Here is a 15,614-nt window from a genome sequence, read left to right as displayed (position 1 = left end):
ATTTCTCTCTTAGACTGCCCCGTTTGTGGCATTCCGACACACAGGGATTTATCCTGCATGGATGTTTATTGTTCCACTGTGTTACAATTGAACCTCTCTTATTTGTAATAGAAAGGAAACAAATTCCATCTGGGTTGGAATGCAGCTCAATTTATCTGTAACCATGTGAACCCAGGAAACCTGGAAGGAACAACAGCTCTAGAGAGCTCACACAGTTCCAGGCTATCGTGGTGGCTCCTGTCTGGTTAAATTCTGGGGTCTGATCAATGGCAGCTCTAAGTTGTTGTATTCCAGTGACTTCAGGAGAGCTCCAGTCTTAGGGATTTAGCTGAGAAGCCTGGTTTATTTTTCTGTCTGCTTAGTTTGACTTATTACTTGAACAGCAAACAGTGTAATCTCTGCCAGTCCTTGAGAATATCTCATTTGGGGAAGTTTGTGTTGTTTCCATGCTTTCATTTAGGCTTTCAGAGAACACAGTAAAGTTCCAAGGCATGTGTGGCAAGTGACACTGGACATGATGGTGGGCATAACTGTGGGAGAAGAAATGATGAGCTTGTCTTGCCAGGGTTTGTCATGTAGACACTAAAGCGTGGGTGAAATGGTGTTCCATGGTGCTAACTCCTGTGGTTATGATACCGCGTCTCTTTCAGGCCCGGAAGCTCATCAGTGACTTTGCCATTATCCTGTCCATTTTGATCTTCTGTGGAATAGATGCCCTGGTTGGTGTGGACACACCAAAACTAATTGTGCCAAGTGAATTCAAGGTATGTTGTTGTCAGCTTGTTTGCTGGCTTTTGGAAGAGGTTCCATTTCCCTTACACCTGCCCTGTACGGAGTGCCTTGCCCTCAGAATGGGAATGTAGTCAGCGGTCTGGAAAGGGCCTGTTTACTCATAGGGTTAGGAGGCTTATCGTTAGCATCATTTTCCTTGGCTGGTTTATCTCTTAAATTCTGCCTCCATACTTGGAGCCTTTGCTTGGTGTTAATGAGAAGGATGAAATTGCCACAAACCTGAAGTGTTTCCCAGGAGCTCCACCGCTGGAAGCAAACCTGGCTTTGGTACGTCATCACCCCTGTATTGTGCCTCTAACACAAGCTTTCTTTTCTTTGCCCTTCAAAGCCGACCAGTCCCGAGAGGGGCTGGTTTATCCCACCTTTTGGAGGGAACCCGTGGTGGGTGTACCTGGCAGCAGCCATCCCTGCCCTGCTGGTGACCATCCTCATCTTCATGGACCAGCAGATCACTGCCGTCATCGTCAACAGGAAGGAGCACAAGCTCAAGGTGGGTGTGCCTTGTGCCTGGTGCACAAGCTGGGGCTTTTTGTCAGCCTGATTTTTTAAGATTTTCTAAAGCCTTCCGAGTTTACATTCTTGTAGTAAACTTTCTCACACAACTTTTTGTAAATAACTTATTGGTTTGTATTCTTTCATAGAGATAGAGAAATTTGAAAGACTAGTGGTTTGTCTAGTGTCGTTGGAGAGGTGGCACGTTCACCCTCCAATTTACAGTCACCTTTAGAAAACTATAAATGTTAGAGTCAGAGAAAATAAAAGTAGTCTCTTTATTGTGACAGTGGCAGTGACTGTGTCATGCTTTTTCGTGTCCTCTAGTGACAGCTTTTCCTCCTGCAACCTTCGTCCCTCATGGATATGAGCTTATTCCCTGGCACTGGAAAAGTGGCTTTGTGGTCAAAGCTGCACGGTGCTGTCAAATACCAGCAATAAGCTGGAGACATCTGGGACATAGCAAGGGCATAGTCCCAGTTGCCTGTTATTTAAAGAAGAGCTGATATGTAACAGCCTAAGATGTAGTCATGTTTTTAAAGCAAACTTTCCAGACCAGTGATATGCAGTTTTTCATGCCTGTAGGGTTTTTTTCCTTTCCCTGCACAGTCAGTTCTATTGAAAAATATTAAATTCCTGTAAAAGAAGACTCTCCCTTCCTGCTAACAGGGCATGTTTCAAATGGTCTGACCCGTGGGATTAATGGCTCCCTCAAAACACATGTAATGAATGGTGGGTCATTATTTCAATACCTGCTTTATCAGTTATCGGGAGAGCTGTTGGAAATGGGAAGGGAGCTTCTGCTTGGAAAAGAGGAGGATGTTTCAATTCATGTGGTCACTGTAAACATTAGACAAGTAATGTGTAATTTAAAACTATCCTGAGCACAACCTGGAGGACAGAGTTGAAGTACCAGGGAATGGGAAAGGTTTCTTACGCACAGTGATGACTGCTGGCTGATAGTTTTAAAAAAACCCCTCAGAACATCCTTGTTTGCTACCTGGATCTGAGCAGATAAATTCAATACTGGGCCCTCGTGTTCCTCAGAGATGGCTAAACGGTTTTAAATCTGTATCTTGCACCTAACCAAGCAGACATAGCATTTTCTTCAACACTAAGAAAATATTCACTGTTCTTCCCTCATGAGAAAGAGGCCTTTTCTCTGCAGCTTATGAACCACTGAATGTGTTTTTGCTGTCAGCACTGGCTGTACTTGTTTAGTAACAAAGTTATAAACACTCCAGCAAAGTACTGTTTGATGTAAAAAATGTATTCCCTGCTTCCTTTGTTTATGGTGTGAGTATGGTATTCTGTGGAATTGAGGGTTCACAAGCCCCATCTTGTTGTTCCACACCAAAAAACACTTCTATACACAAGATCTGCTCTAGGAAAAAAGTGGTTTTTTCTTCTCATCCCTTGCTGAAGTGTTGGCAGGTTATTGCTAGGTGCCCATCCTGGTGGCACCAGCCAGCCAAGGTAAGCAGCGCACGTGTCAGGAAAACAGTGAGGACTATTCAGGAGAAGCTGGGTTGCCCTCCCTCCTGGGTCATCCTAGGCCTGGATCATTTGTTTTTTCCAATAAAATCAAATTGAATGGGATTTTAAAAAGGTTAATCTGTTTTAAAATAGCAAACTTTAGAGGTTTGTCCGCTGTTTTTCTGAAGATCCCTTTTCTTGGTGGCTCTTTTGTTTCTTCTTTTCTTCTCTTGGCACTTGTGACTGCTGGAATTCCTGGTTTATTTCATTAAAGGATTTTAAAAATAGAGGATCAGAGGTGTTTGAAAAGGAGTCAAGATCGAGGGCAGCTTTCTCCTTTGGGTAGGGAATGAGGCCTCAGCTGTTCTTGTTGCACTCCTGAAGGAGCCTGGGGTTGTGTCCTGAGGGAGATGCTTCCTTATGCTATTCACAAGATCCGATGTATTTCTGGTGTTTGGCTCTGTTGGCCAGGATGTTGCAGGAGGAAATGCTGCCTGTCCGGTGTGCCTTTGCCCTGCTCCAGAGGCATTTGGAATAATTAAGCTGAAGGTTGTTTGTCTTCCCCCACAGAAAGGTGCTGGATATCATCTGGATTTGTTCTGGGTGGCCATTCTGATGATTGTCTGCTCCTTTATGGGGCTGCCCTGGTACGTGGCTGCTACCGTCATCTCCATCGCTCACATCGACAGCTTGAAGATGGAGACGGAGACTTCAGCCCCTGGAGAACAGCCCAAGTTTTTGGGAGTGAGGTATGTCTGACCAGGAAGACTTAATTACCTCGTTTGCCTGCAAAATCCTTTTGTACAAAGAATTTTGTGCTGCCTTCTCCCTACTTCCAAAGCCAATTCCTTGGGCAAGCCCCCATGTGGCTCCTCCAAAGTTTACTTGGCCACATCAGACACAGTGTTCCTGTGGTAAAGGAAATAAATTTCCTGCAGACTTCTCTATCCAGGGAAATAAAGCAAATTCCTTAGCAAATGTAATGGTCAAACATAGAAACCTGTCATACCTAGTGCAACCAGCTTTACTTAATTGAAGCATCTTTTCCTGTGTTTGGATGCCTTAATTAAGTGGTCTGAAGTGCTTCCAGTGGGATTACTCCTGGAAATCAGGCAGCTTATTTAGGTAACTTGATGGAAATTTTATGACCTGACTTTCAGCATTTTGAAATATTACTGGCCAAGGTATTTTTGGATGTGGGTAGCCGTGTGGATGCTGCTGAAGGCACATGTTGAGCACCCCATGAAGGTGTCAGTGATTTATCCAGCTGTCACAGTGCTCTGGGCAGGGCTCACATGGTGTTTCCGATGATTTACTGTCCCTCTGCATGCGCTGAGCACGGCTGTGCGGGGAGCTGGGAGCGCTGCCGCACCGTTTGTGGCGCTTAAATGTGAGCACGCTGCCCCAGGCTCAGCTGCAGTGCTGCGTTGGTCTCCAAACGGTGTAACAAAACTGTCTGGGGGTTTAAAACAGAGGTCTGGGTCAGGATCTAGCCACCTGCCTGATGCTGTTGGCTGCAAAAATGAGTTTTGGGGATTCCTGTTATGGTCCTGACTCAGTGATGTTGTTTCAGGGAGCAGAGAGTCACTGGCGTCATTGTTTTCATCCTGACTGGGGTGTCTGTCTTCATGGCTCCCATCCTGAAGGTAAGGACTGTTCACAGTTCTTTGAAGGCTTAAATCCAAACCTTTTGGAAGGAAACACTAACATGGTTGTAGTGTGCTGGAACAGTGACCAAGTTCAGGGCTGGGGTTCTTGGGTGCTGTGGTCTTTTCCATTTTAAGGTTATTTTTCCATGTTTGCATGAAGTTAAGTGCTCTTTTCTTTTATGATTTATTTTATACCTCCACTGGGCCTTTGTTTTATGGAAAACATATTCTGGATAAAGCTCAGAGTATGGAAAACATGTTTCTGGAGGAAGCAGTGCATTTAAAGGGCATTTCTTCATCTCCTGAACCCTTTTTATCCTATAAGTTTAGCCAAGGCTCTGAACAGATGTGCTGCTGATGGACCATTGCATCTATGTAGGTTGCTGTTTTCCAAGACCAGAGATTTGGCGGCATGTAGCCATGGAGAAATGCATCCTTAGTGGATCATCAGATTGTAGAAGGAAACTGGAAAACCTGCTTATGCCTCTCTTTGGAGGGTGCTGCCTTCTCTGGGGATAGTGATGGACGTGGTGCCAAGCATGGACATACTGTCCAACAGGAGATGTCAGCTGCAGGAGCCCTTATCCATGGATCCATAGGCCGATAGTAGGAGCAGAAGATGTCAGAGCAGCGGCACCGTGCGTTGTAACCATGGGGCTGAGCAGATGGATGTCTGGAGGAGCGTTTCTGGAGGCTGCAGATGAGTTTTTGGAGACTGCAGGGGCAGTGAGGCACGGTGTGATGTGAGCCTGAGGGGAGGAGGCAGGCAGGGAGCAGCGACTCTGCCCGTGGAGGGAGTGGAGACAGTGGCTTTCCAAGCCAGTGTGTTCCTGTTCTTCATTTCTAAGGCCGTTTGTACAGCCTTTTGGTGTCTTGGGTAACAGTTTCCACTACCACACAAAGAGGCACTTCCATGCCTTTAATTTAATGCCTGACTGTGATAATCCTGTTTTTCAGTTTATGTGACCTTTCCCTGCAAGATACCTCTTCCTGTATTCCGCTGGGGTCTTTTACTTCCCCTGTTATTGCTTCAGTCAGTAATTATTTGTCTGTGCTTCCCCTAAGATAATGTGTGGGGAAGATCCTCACTGGAGGACGCCTGAGGATAAGTCAGCATGCTGCTGGCCCACGTGCCAGTGGGAAGGACCTGGCAGGATTTCAGGACCTTTAGCAAATTCCAGTGGCGGGGTCCTGCTGGAGAGAGCTGCACTGCTAAATGCATTGCAGAACATTTCAGTCTTCTCCTGCCAGCGGCAAATTGAATGCTGACAATCTCAAATTTAATAAACCAGGCAATCCACGGAATAATCCTAGCTTTGTTTGCTGAAGGCTTTGTGGTGGTTGTGCTGGTTTTCGATGATGGTGGTGTTTCTGCTCAGCCAAGGCAGATCTCCACAGAAACATCCTTGGCCCTGCTAGGAGGGTGACAGGCACTTTTCTATAAATACAGTTTCAGTCCTGTTGGCCTGCAGCAGCTTTGCTTGGAGCGCTGAAGCCAGCGCCCCCATCGTTAGGGAATTCTTTGCCAAGAGAAAGTCTTCCAAAATGACAGCACTGCTTGCTGCTCTGCAGGCTAAGGTACAGAGGTTTCACCTCGGGATGATCTACAGGATTTGTCATCATGGGATACTGAAATAATATTCACACATTTTTCTTATTTTTAAAAAAACCCATGGAAATAACTAGAAGGGCAGGAAAGGAGAGCAGTGAAAATGAGCTGGCAAGCTCAACTCTTGCTTACTGTATACTCTTGTGTCCTGTGTCATCCCTCAGATCCATTGAGGGCTTTGAATCCCATGGTCACCCACAGCTTTGTGAACCCCCTGCCGGGTCCCTGTCCCTCTCACAGCAAAGGTGTTGGCAGAGCCCATGCTGCAGAAAAAGCATGTACCTTCGAATGGGAAAAACCAGTGCGGCTCATGCGAAGGAGCAAATAAATCCAAGGATGAGTTAGCACTTAAGAAGCTCACAGAAGGGGACAGGCAGTGAGACTCAGGAAGGAGAAATGCAGGCAGGGAGGCTTTGGATAGCATTTGGTTGGGTGACTTTGGTGCTTATGTGCCCCCAGTGAAATGCCTGCTGGAAGGAATGAGCAAGGTGATGGGGAATGTGCTAAAACACTGGCCTCTCTAATGAGCTCAGTGCAGGGGTCAGAAGAAGAGGGTTCCCAGTACAGGAGTGCTGGGAGCAGTGGGTGCTGTGGCCTGGCTGTGGCTGCCATTCAGTGGCAGCCCCCTGGCACTGCACTAGGGACTATCCTTTGGAGCTCATTCCATCCTCCCTGGGCACCAGTAAATCCCACAGAGGCTGTTACTCAGCCCCTGCCTATGGTTTGTTCCAAGCATCCCTGTTCCTGTCATGCCAGGCTGGCTGCCCACTTCTCTGGTGAGGGACAGAGACTCATTCCAGGGGGCCTGTCTGCTGCTCCCCTGCACCTTCCTCACTCCCAAAGGGAGATGTGCCCTATATGGAGGTATGGGCAGCACTTAGCACTTTGAGGGAGCAGAAAGTGATTAAAAGGACACATCCTGGCAACAAAGAAGGGAAGTCAGTCCCGTATTCGGGAGTAATTTTGGATTAATGTGTGTGAGAGATGGAGCAGGCAGAGATTGGGTTGGCATGACTGTTGTTGCTCAGGTGGGACTCCAAAGAACATCCTTTCTGCATGGATTTGCATGGCTTACTGAGCTGGACTGGACATGGAATCAAAGGATTGTTTCAATTGGAAAAGCTCTCTAAGATCACACAGTTCCACCAGCACTGCCAAAGTCACCACTAAACCATGTCCCCAAGTGCTGCTTTTAAATTCCTCCGGAGATGGCAATTCCAGCACTGCCCTGGAAAGCCTGTGACAGGGCTTGACAACCCTTTCTATGAATGTGTTTTCTTCATATCCTACCTAAACCTCCCCTGGCACAACTTGAGTCCCTTTACTCTTGTTATGCCACCTGTTACCTGGGAAAACAGGGTATACCACAAGCTACAGGATTGTGTTGCCTTTTCTTCTTCTCTGCCTTCTGCTTTCAGTCACACCACAAATCAGAGGTGAAAGGCAGTTTGAAGCTCACTGGAACATGTTTGCTTACCTGTTCCTTGACTTGCTGAGTGACTGGCATCATTCCCTCTGGCTCTTGACAAGATATCCAAGTCTTGGTGAAGTGGTGGTGTGATTGCACAAATGTCCTTGCATCTCTCAGAACACAGCAGGAGGATTTATTGTTTATTCAGCTTTATTTTGCTTTATGACTTCCATGGCTTCATTCCTCCATATTGTCCACTCATGGGTGCAGTTTGAATTGCTGACAGGCTGGGAATGTTTTCCCACCATGTCTTAACGGTGCGTGGCGTACAGGGAGGTTGCTCACCTGGGCTCTCCTGCTCTTTTTGTCCTGCAGTTCATTCCCATGCCCGTGCTCTATGGTGTCTTCCTCTACATGGGAGTTGCATCCCTCAACGGCGTGCAGGTGAGTCATAACCAGCACAGGGCTTCTTCCACAACCCTCCAGCTTTACCCTTCTCCTTTGCTGCCTCCTTTTCCTTCCCAAGAAGCCCATGAAGGGTGGCAGCTGTTGGCAAACTTTGCCACAATCCCAGGTGTCCTGAGATGGGAGACCAAGAGACAGTGGCCATATGGGCACTGGCAGTGCCAGGGGTGCTTTGTGAAGACCTGGGTCCATCTTTGGCATCAGGATGGGGCTTGGAGCAGCCTAGTCTAGTGGAAGGTGTCCCTGCCCGTGGCAGGGGAGTGGAACAAGAGGATCCCCTTAGGATCCCTTCAACCCAAACAATTCCAGGATTCTACAGGCTTCTGCCCCAGCTCAGGCTCACTCCCAGGGCAGTTTGGGTCCTCTGCTGCAGACTGAAGGCAAGGAAAAGAGGATGATTTATGGCAGCGGGGCTGTTCCTCAATGCTAAGCAGCAGGGACATTGTTTTCCAGGGAGGGAAAGCCATGCCCCTCTCTTTGTCATTGAGGAAATCTTACATAAGGAACCATTCTCATGCCCAGCGCCTGTAGCTGGCCCAAGGAGGCTGGAAGTGGTTTTGTTGCTTTCTGGCACCCTGTTAATTGTGGCCTTTCTTTTTCGTGCTGGGTTGTGCCCTGAGGGGAAGAGACTGCCTGTTCTGTGAGCCCCAGAATGCTCCAGCTTCCATTCACTGCTGTGGGTTCTGCCTGGTCCCGGCAGTGGGCAGTGAGCCCGTGCTCTGGCAGGGGACAACAAGGGGATTGTCCTGCTGGCCCTGGGGCTGGCTCTCCTGGAGGGGATTTCCCCTGCTCCCAACCCAGGTTGTGGGGGGACTGGGATCAACAGTGTTTTTTACTCAATGAGAAATCCCCATTTTGGTTTAACTCCAAGTCCACCCAGTCCAGCGAAGGGACACTGCTGGGAAAGCTGCCTGTCTTCCTTGCTCTTCAGTGAGGTGCTGTTCTGTATTCTGGCAATGCAATGTCTGCCCTCGCCTCTGTTGACCTCTGCTCCTGATTTATTTGGGGAAAACAAAAGCATTGTTCCTAAAGGCTAAATGTCTTTCCTTGGCAGGCGCAGGAAAAGGGAAGACAACAAAAATGCCCCGGAGTGTGATGCTGACCCTGGTTTGGGCATTCATCTTGTTTTCTCTCTTTCTTGTGCATCATGGGTTTCATTTCAAGATCTCTTCATTTTCATTTCCAGTTCATGGATCGGCTGAAGCTGCTCTTGATGCCTCTAAAACACCAGCCTGACTTCATCTACCTGCGCCACGTCCCGCTGCGCAGGGTCCACCTCTTCACCTTCCTGCAGGTGGTGTGCCTGGCCCTCCTCTGGATCCTCAAATCCACCGTGGCTGCTATCATATTCCCTGTCATGGTAGGTGATGCTCTCCTTCACATCCCTCCCTTTCACCACAGTCTGCTCCTTCCCCGCTTGTACCCTGCTGTAAATGTGTAAATCCAACCTCTCCCTGGCAAGTCTCTGGCTCACTGCTCCACTTATGGCACCCATGTAGGACTGCATGGGCTCAGTGTGGCTGTGGCTGCCTTTCCATAAATCCTCTGGAGGAAAATGAGCCTGAAAAGTTAATTTTTTCCCAGGAAGGTGTAGTTAGTGTTGACCTTTCATAGCTGCCAAGGTTAGGTTTGCTGTGGTTTCTCCTTGAGCTGCATGAACCAAGGAGAGGGGCATGGTTCTTCTGCTTTAGTCCATGCTAGCTACCAGATACAAGATGTCTCCCTGGCTTTTAAATAGCACAAATTGACAAAACCAAGAAGGAGGCTCAGTGCTACGAGAGGTGTCAAAGGGAGGGAAAGGAAATGTCTCTTTTCCTGGGACTCAAGTAAAAAGACACTAATGTTGTTTACCATCTATGGGTGATTATTCATATTATTACTAGATCTATAGGCACAGCTAGGCACTCTGGCTTGGAGATGGGTCTGACTTGTGCAAAGGCAAAGCTTTATGAAACTCCTGAATAAATCTTGGTCCCAGGTCACTTAATTTCAGGTTTATGGATAAGTCAAATCTGAATTGTGGGGACAGGTAGGAGATGCAGTGCTTATTTAAGGGAGAGAAGGAAGGAGGCCAGAACCCAGGTAAAGAGCAAGATGGTGAAATGAGAAAAGATGCCAGTTAAAAAAGTCCTCCAAATGTTCCTGCTGAGACACATGTTCCTGTGAAGGGTGTTAAAAAACAGTAATTCCCACTGATGTGGCATTCCATTGCAACTCCCTGGCTGTGTTGCACTGATGTTGGAAGCTGAATCTAAAATCTCTTGGCCCATGTTAGAATTTGAGTGAAACCCAAGGCTGACAAAGTTTGTTAGAATGGTGCAGACTCAGGGAAGGCACAGCCACATCTTCAATGGAGATGGATATGATGGCAAAAGGTCAGTTTTCTGCACTGATGAGCAAAAAAACTGCAAACTTCAGTTTGTGAGGATTTGGCCAATAGTCAACTCCCTGTTTATTTGGAGGAAAGGCATTGTCAACGCAGTAATTCATATCGGGATGGTCACGGGTGTCTGCGTGGCATCTTTCCACCCCTGAGTAATTCCTCACGTCTGTAATCACGTCTTAAGTTACGCAAGTCAGAGCTTGACATCTTTTCCTGGGAATTATTTGTGCTGTGGATCATGATTGCTTGGGACAAAGTTGTCCTCAAAGGCAGCCTGTTGGGAATAGGTTACAGCTTCCAGCCTGTTGCTGTACCCACTGGCAAAGCCCGTGTGGGATCTCAGTGGCCTCTGCTGGGGCTGTCAGACCCAGTGTCCATGTAAGCACCCATTTCAGACGCGTCCCTTCCTTTTTTACCAGTGCTTTCGTTGCAGTCTTGCACAGAACAAGCTTTTACTCCAGTTTCCTGCTGCCATAATCCCAGTAAACTTTATTCTGCAAACTCTGGGGGTGTGGATTGGCACTTGTCTGATTTCTTAAGAGTTCAGCTGGCCAAGTGGTGAGAAATAAGTCAAGGTTTTATTACTCAGGCTGTCCTGTGAACCTGCCTCTAAAAGTAAATGCAAGTACTCATTTTTTTCCTATTCATTTCCTAATACATACTCCTAATACAGGAGTATTATATACAGGACTATCCACTGCTTCTGATTTTTTCTGACATGAGGCAGTCACAGCACAACCTCTTAAGCTGACAGAGATGTCCCAGGTGTTCACCACCTTCTTTGTATGTTAATTTACAGCCAGAATTCAAGAGTGTGAGCTTGGAAGCAGAACTGAGAGGAATGCAGTGTGCCAAGTGAAAGGTAAAATGTGACTGGGAATCCCTCTCTGCCTTTGCAGATCTTGGCCCTGGTGGCAGTCAGAAAAGCCATGGACTACCTCTTTTCCCAGCATGACTTAAGCTTTCTTGACGACGTCATTCCAGAAAAGGACAAGAAGAAGAAAGAGGATGAGAAGAAGAAGAAGAAGAAGAAGGGCAGTATGGACAGTGACAATGATGATGTAAGGAGCTTCCTGCTCTTGTCACATTGCTCCTTCCTAGGTAGCTAATCCCCTGCACATTCTGTGCCCTGCCCAGTGCTGGGGCTGGACATTTGCCAGCCACTTGTGGAGCTGACAGCTCAGTCTTCCACTGCTGCAGCAAATGGGTCCCAAAGAAAACTTAATTCCTACACTGCCTTCCCTTTTCTAGCCTGTGGTGGGTGGTTTCTGCATTGCTAGGAATGAAATCACACTTTCCAAGAGCACCAGGCACCTGCTGAGATGTCATGCCCCTTGCTAGAATGCCTTTCATCACCCTGCCTCCTCCAGCTTCCCTCCTGCGCCTTTCTCCCCTTCGTTGTCTCTTACATTTTAGGAGGAGAATGCTTTTCACCAGCAGCTCTGGTCCTACTGGTTTTCTTTTCTTTTTTTTTTTTAATATTTTTGTAATGGCTCTTTTGGAAAGCACAAAATAGATGTGATTTGTCGTATTGCAGGAAAAAAAAACGCTTTGTGTTGGTAAAACTCACCACCTACATGTTTCCTGAGCATCCGTGCCCTCTGCAGTACACTCTGGTCCTACCTCAGGTGGCAGCATGCCCTAAATAGTGAAAAGTGACCCAGCTAGACCAGACTCATGTGCCTTTGACTGTTCTCTTTCCTCCTGTGTATATAAAAAGAAGAAATGTAGTCTTGGTGCCTTTAAATGTTCTCCTGCTCAGGTCTAACTCAAATCCTTTAAATTTATGTTGAAGTGCTAATTACACTCCGTGGTGAGTTCTAAGATTGGTCATCTGCTCATGTCCATGAAGAAGGGCCTTTCCTGGGCTGTAGGGAGAGGTAAGGTCACCTGAAGCTGGAAAAGAATCCCCTTTTAGCACAGCAGGAAAAACAGCTGGGAGGATTGGCTTTTAGTTCAGATAGCAAGCTGCCCTGTCCCGTCATTCCTCTGGTTGCCAGGGCGAGGGTTTTCTTTAGCACCTTTGAGCAAACCCAGATGAGAGTAAAAGAGGCCCTGCTGAGTAATCAGCAAAGGTTTGACTCCATCCCCTCCTGCTGACTGGTGTGAATCCAGCAGCATATCCCAAGCCATGGCTTCCCTCTCTCCAGTACGTTTTAAGAGATTTCCTCTCTTCCCAGGCTTTTCCTGAATTCCAGGTATAGTAATTAATCTAATGGGTAAGACATTCTATGCAAAATATTGGTTCTTAACTCTTGCTGGTTTTTTTCAGCACTTGCTTTTACCAGCTTCCTGAACATACAGCGTTGGGCATTACTGACTGGATTATTTTCACACTTTCCCTTCCAGAAATATCCACTCCCAGAGTTAATCCTGTGGGATCTGGGTGGCAATGCATGGATCCTAGTTCAGCCAAGGGAATTGCTGGGTGTTGCTTGTGCTTTATTTGAGTTATGCTTGTCCCTCAGCCTCATAAAAATAGTCCTAAGGAAACATGTTGATGTTGGAGTATGAAATAAGGCACTGGATATCAGTTTTGTTAAAAAATAAATTAAAAATAATAATTCAGGGAGAGCCAGTCTCTGGCCTCTTAGTGTTTTCCTGCCCTGACTAGAAGGTCTCCTCCCTCCACCCTGGTGTTGTGGGTCTGGTTCTCTTCAGGAACAAAGATGTCCCAACATTTCTGGCAAATCCCACCTTCCTGCCTTTGCCAAGTTAGGCAGTAACAGCCTTTCCTTGGCTATGAGGAGTTCCCTTTATTTTTTTAAAAAAGCAAAACAATTCCAAGCACCTCCTATTAAGCAGAAGCAGGTGGTGATAGAAGGCAGTGGGGTGTAAAATCCTGCCAGTGCCCCAACTCTGGGGGACCCCGGCTTTTCCCTGTGCTCCATCCTGACATGGTTGCTGTTTCTCTGGCTGGGCCACAGTTACAGAATTCTTCCAAGGGCTCTGGAATTGATGAACCAGAGGTGTAACTGAGACTGAGTGTAAGGAACCTCTGCCATGTCATATCTGGGCCCTGTAGAGCAATTCAGAACAACCAAGGACTTTTACAAGAATCCCAGCAGGATAAAGGGTTTGGAGGAGCTTTTCCAGCAGCCAGTGCCCTGCTGTGTCTGCCCACAAATGCATTTTCCATCTCTGTTTCCTGCAGCCGACTCCAGGCAGAATGGGATGGCTTCTTTTGAGATGATGGGGTGGGAAAGGAGGAGATGTATTACAATTTACAATTCCACAAGATGATTCTTTTCTGATATTATTTTTGGAGTATGAAGGTAATCAAGGGAAGTGGGGTGCAGTGGGGAGCCAGTGGAATCCATCAAGCAGCTAAGCTGAAGGATGCTTTTCTCTTTTCCCTTTTTTTTTCTTTTACCTGTTCCTACAGAACTATGTGAAGGATAATTTTAATGTGTGGGAGATGATGAGAGAGCGAGCAGTGGGAATATTCTAAGACCTTTTACACGTTTCTTTCACAGTCTGACTGCCCCTACTCAGAAAAAGTCCCAAGTATTAAAATACCAATGGACATCATGGAGCAGGAACCTTTCCTAAGTGATAGCAAACCTGCTGACAGTGAGTAGAACTAAGCTCTTGCATGCCTGCTTGACTCTGACTTGCACTACAAAAATATATCTATGTCTATTTAGAGTGATTTTTTTTTAAAAAAATTATCTTTCCTTTTACTTCAGACGTATTCTCTTGTTCTTTTTTTTTTCCCCTCTCCTTTTTAACTTCCAGGCCCCTGCTTTATGACAGATTTTGCTTTTGTGAGCTTTTCTTTTCTTTGCTGGTTACAAAATGAATGTTGTTCCTTCTGGTGCCTCCAATTTAAGTGCTTTTCTCCAGCTCCTGACAGGTCTCCTGGCCACCCACTCTCTCTTCCTCTCCTCTCCCTCTCCCCCTTGGTGTTAACCTGCTGATGGTGGGACTTATTTTTTTTTCCACTGAGCCTGGTTTTCTGGATTTGCAGCACTGTCCTGTCACTGTTTGTTCCCTTAGGTGCCAAGCAGTTGTAAAAATCAGCATTTAACAGAGTAATTATTTATTTGTGTCATTAAGCTGCACAGGCAGAGATCAGTTGGCCATTAACATATTTCCCTTCTTAGGTGGTTTGTGCTCTTCTTTTTGGTTTTAATTTCTGATGTTAATAGCTGTAATTGTTGAATTTAATCTTTATTTTCAGTCATTCCCACTTTGCATTTTCATCCTTTAAGTGAAGAATCACAGCTGACCTCGGTGTTTTTGCCTTTGGGATGACTTTTTAACATAATAAGGGTGTCATATGCCCTTTCCTTCTGAGGTGGGAAGGGAGAAGTACTAACTAAAGTAATAAATTAGTGCTACTGCCTGGCTAATGCTTCCTAGGAGCAGGACCTAAACCCCCAGATCTTTAGATCCTTAAATTATCCATAGGTCTTAAGAGCTGGGAGCCAGGTTCCTTTCCTTTTGGTAGTATATAGAGGCCTCAGGGAATGGTAAGCATTGGGATTATAAAATAAAACCATTGGAAAGGAGGCATCTTCTTGGCTATTTGGATATTCTCAATGTTTTGCTGATGTCAGCACATCATCCAAAATCAGCCACAGGCAATCCCATATCCTCCTCATTCCATGTTTTTAGTACATTCCTGATACTAAAAACAAACTGCATCCTAAATATTGTTACTCAGGATTTTAGGATCAGATGCCTTTTTTCCAACATCTTAAGGGCTAAAATAGTTAAGGAAAAGGTAGTTATGGCATCAACCTGATTCTTGGGATGCCCCTGGAGATGGAACAGAGAAAATCAGCCATGGGCTGAACTGTAGTTGGTCTGTGTATTTATACGTTTTTATAATCCAGTATTTTATTTGCTGTTTTTTAATTAAAAACAATGCAAAATAAAAATTAAAATGCACCAGGCCACTGGAAAAACAACAACAACAACAAAAAAAAGCTGGAATCCAGCAGCATTGTGGGACTGTGCTTGAGTGTAACTCTGTGATGCAGAGCATATTCCTGATAGTACCACTAACATCAGCTTTCCTGCAGCAAGAGCAGGAACAGCACTGTTACTCCCAGAGAACATGGCTCCCACAGGGTCAGGAGAGAGAAGCCACCCTGTTCCTCCCAAGGACCCGGGGTGTGACGGGGCAGCGCGGGGTAGCTGAGGGGGGGCAGGCCCCAGGTAAGTGTCAGGCTCGAAACGGGGGGAACTCCTGGGGAACGGGGCCTGTCGCACCCCAAGGGGTTTTACCTCGGACGAGAGATGGGAATGGAGTGTTTCCTCAACAAGCTGTAAATCCATCTGGCAGCTAGCAGGAAAAGAGCTTGGCCCATGGGTGTGGGGTGGAGGAGC

At 46.5% G+C, this 15,614-nt stretch overlaps 1 protein-coding gene across 6 annotated transcripts in view; it reads left to right on the top strand.

Moving 5' to 3' along the window:
* SLC4A4 (solute carrier family 4 member 4) overlaps positions 1–15,614 on the top strand; it is a 145,973-nt gene that overhangs the window by 128,112 nt on the left and 2,247 nt on the right. For 5 of the 6 annotated variants that reach the window (XM_068188167.1, XM_068188168.1, XM_068188170.1 and 2 more), the window contains 8 exons: positions 651–764; positions 1,121–1,282; positions 3,331–3,509; positions 4,334–4,406; positions 7,805–7,873; positions 9,081–9,254; positions 11,177–11,338; positions 13,754–13,850. In XM_068188167.1, coding sequence (XP_068044268.1) covers positions 651–764; positions 1,121–1,282; positions 3,331–3,509; positions 4,334–4,406; positions 7,805–7,873; positions 9,081–9,254; positions 11,177–11,338; positions 13,754–13,850 — 1,030 coding nt within the window. Of the gene's footprint in view, positions 1–650; positions 765–1,120; positions 1,283–3,330; positions 3,510–4,333; positions 4,407–7,804; positions 7,874–9,080; positions 9,255–11,076; positions 11,339–13,753; positions 13,851–15,614 lie in introns of those variants that run through there. The other variant, XM_068188171.1, reaches the window with a different exon arrangement.

Source organism: Anomalospiza imberbis, chromosome 4, assembly GCF_031753505.1.
Source record: "Anomalospiza imberbis isolate Cuckoo-Finch-1a 21T00152 chromosome 4, ASM3175350v1, whole genome shotgun sequence".
Taxonomy (NCBI): Eukaryota; Metazoa; Chordata; class Aves; order Passeriformes; family Viduidae; genus Anomalospiza; species Anomalospiza imberbis.
The sequence above is the reverse complement of the archived record's forward strand: the minus strand, read 5'-3'. Positions and strand labels throughout refer to the sequence as shown.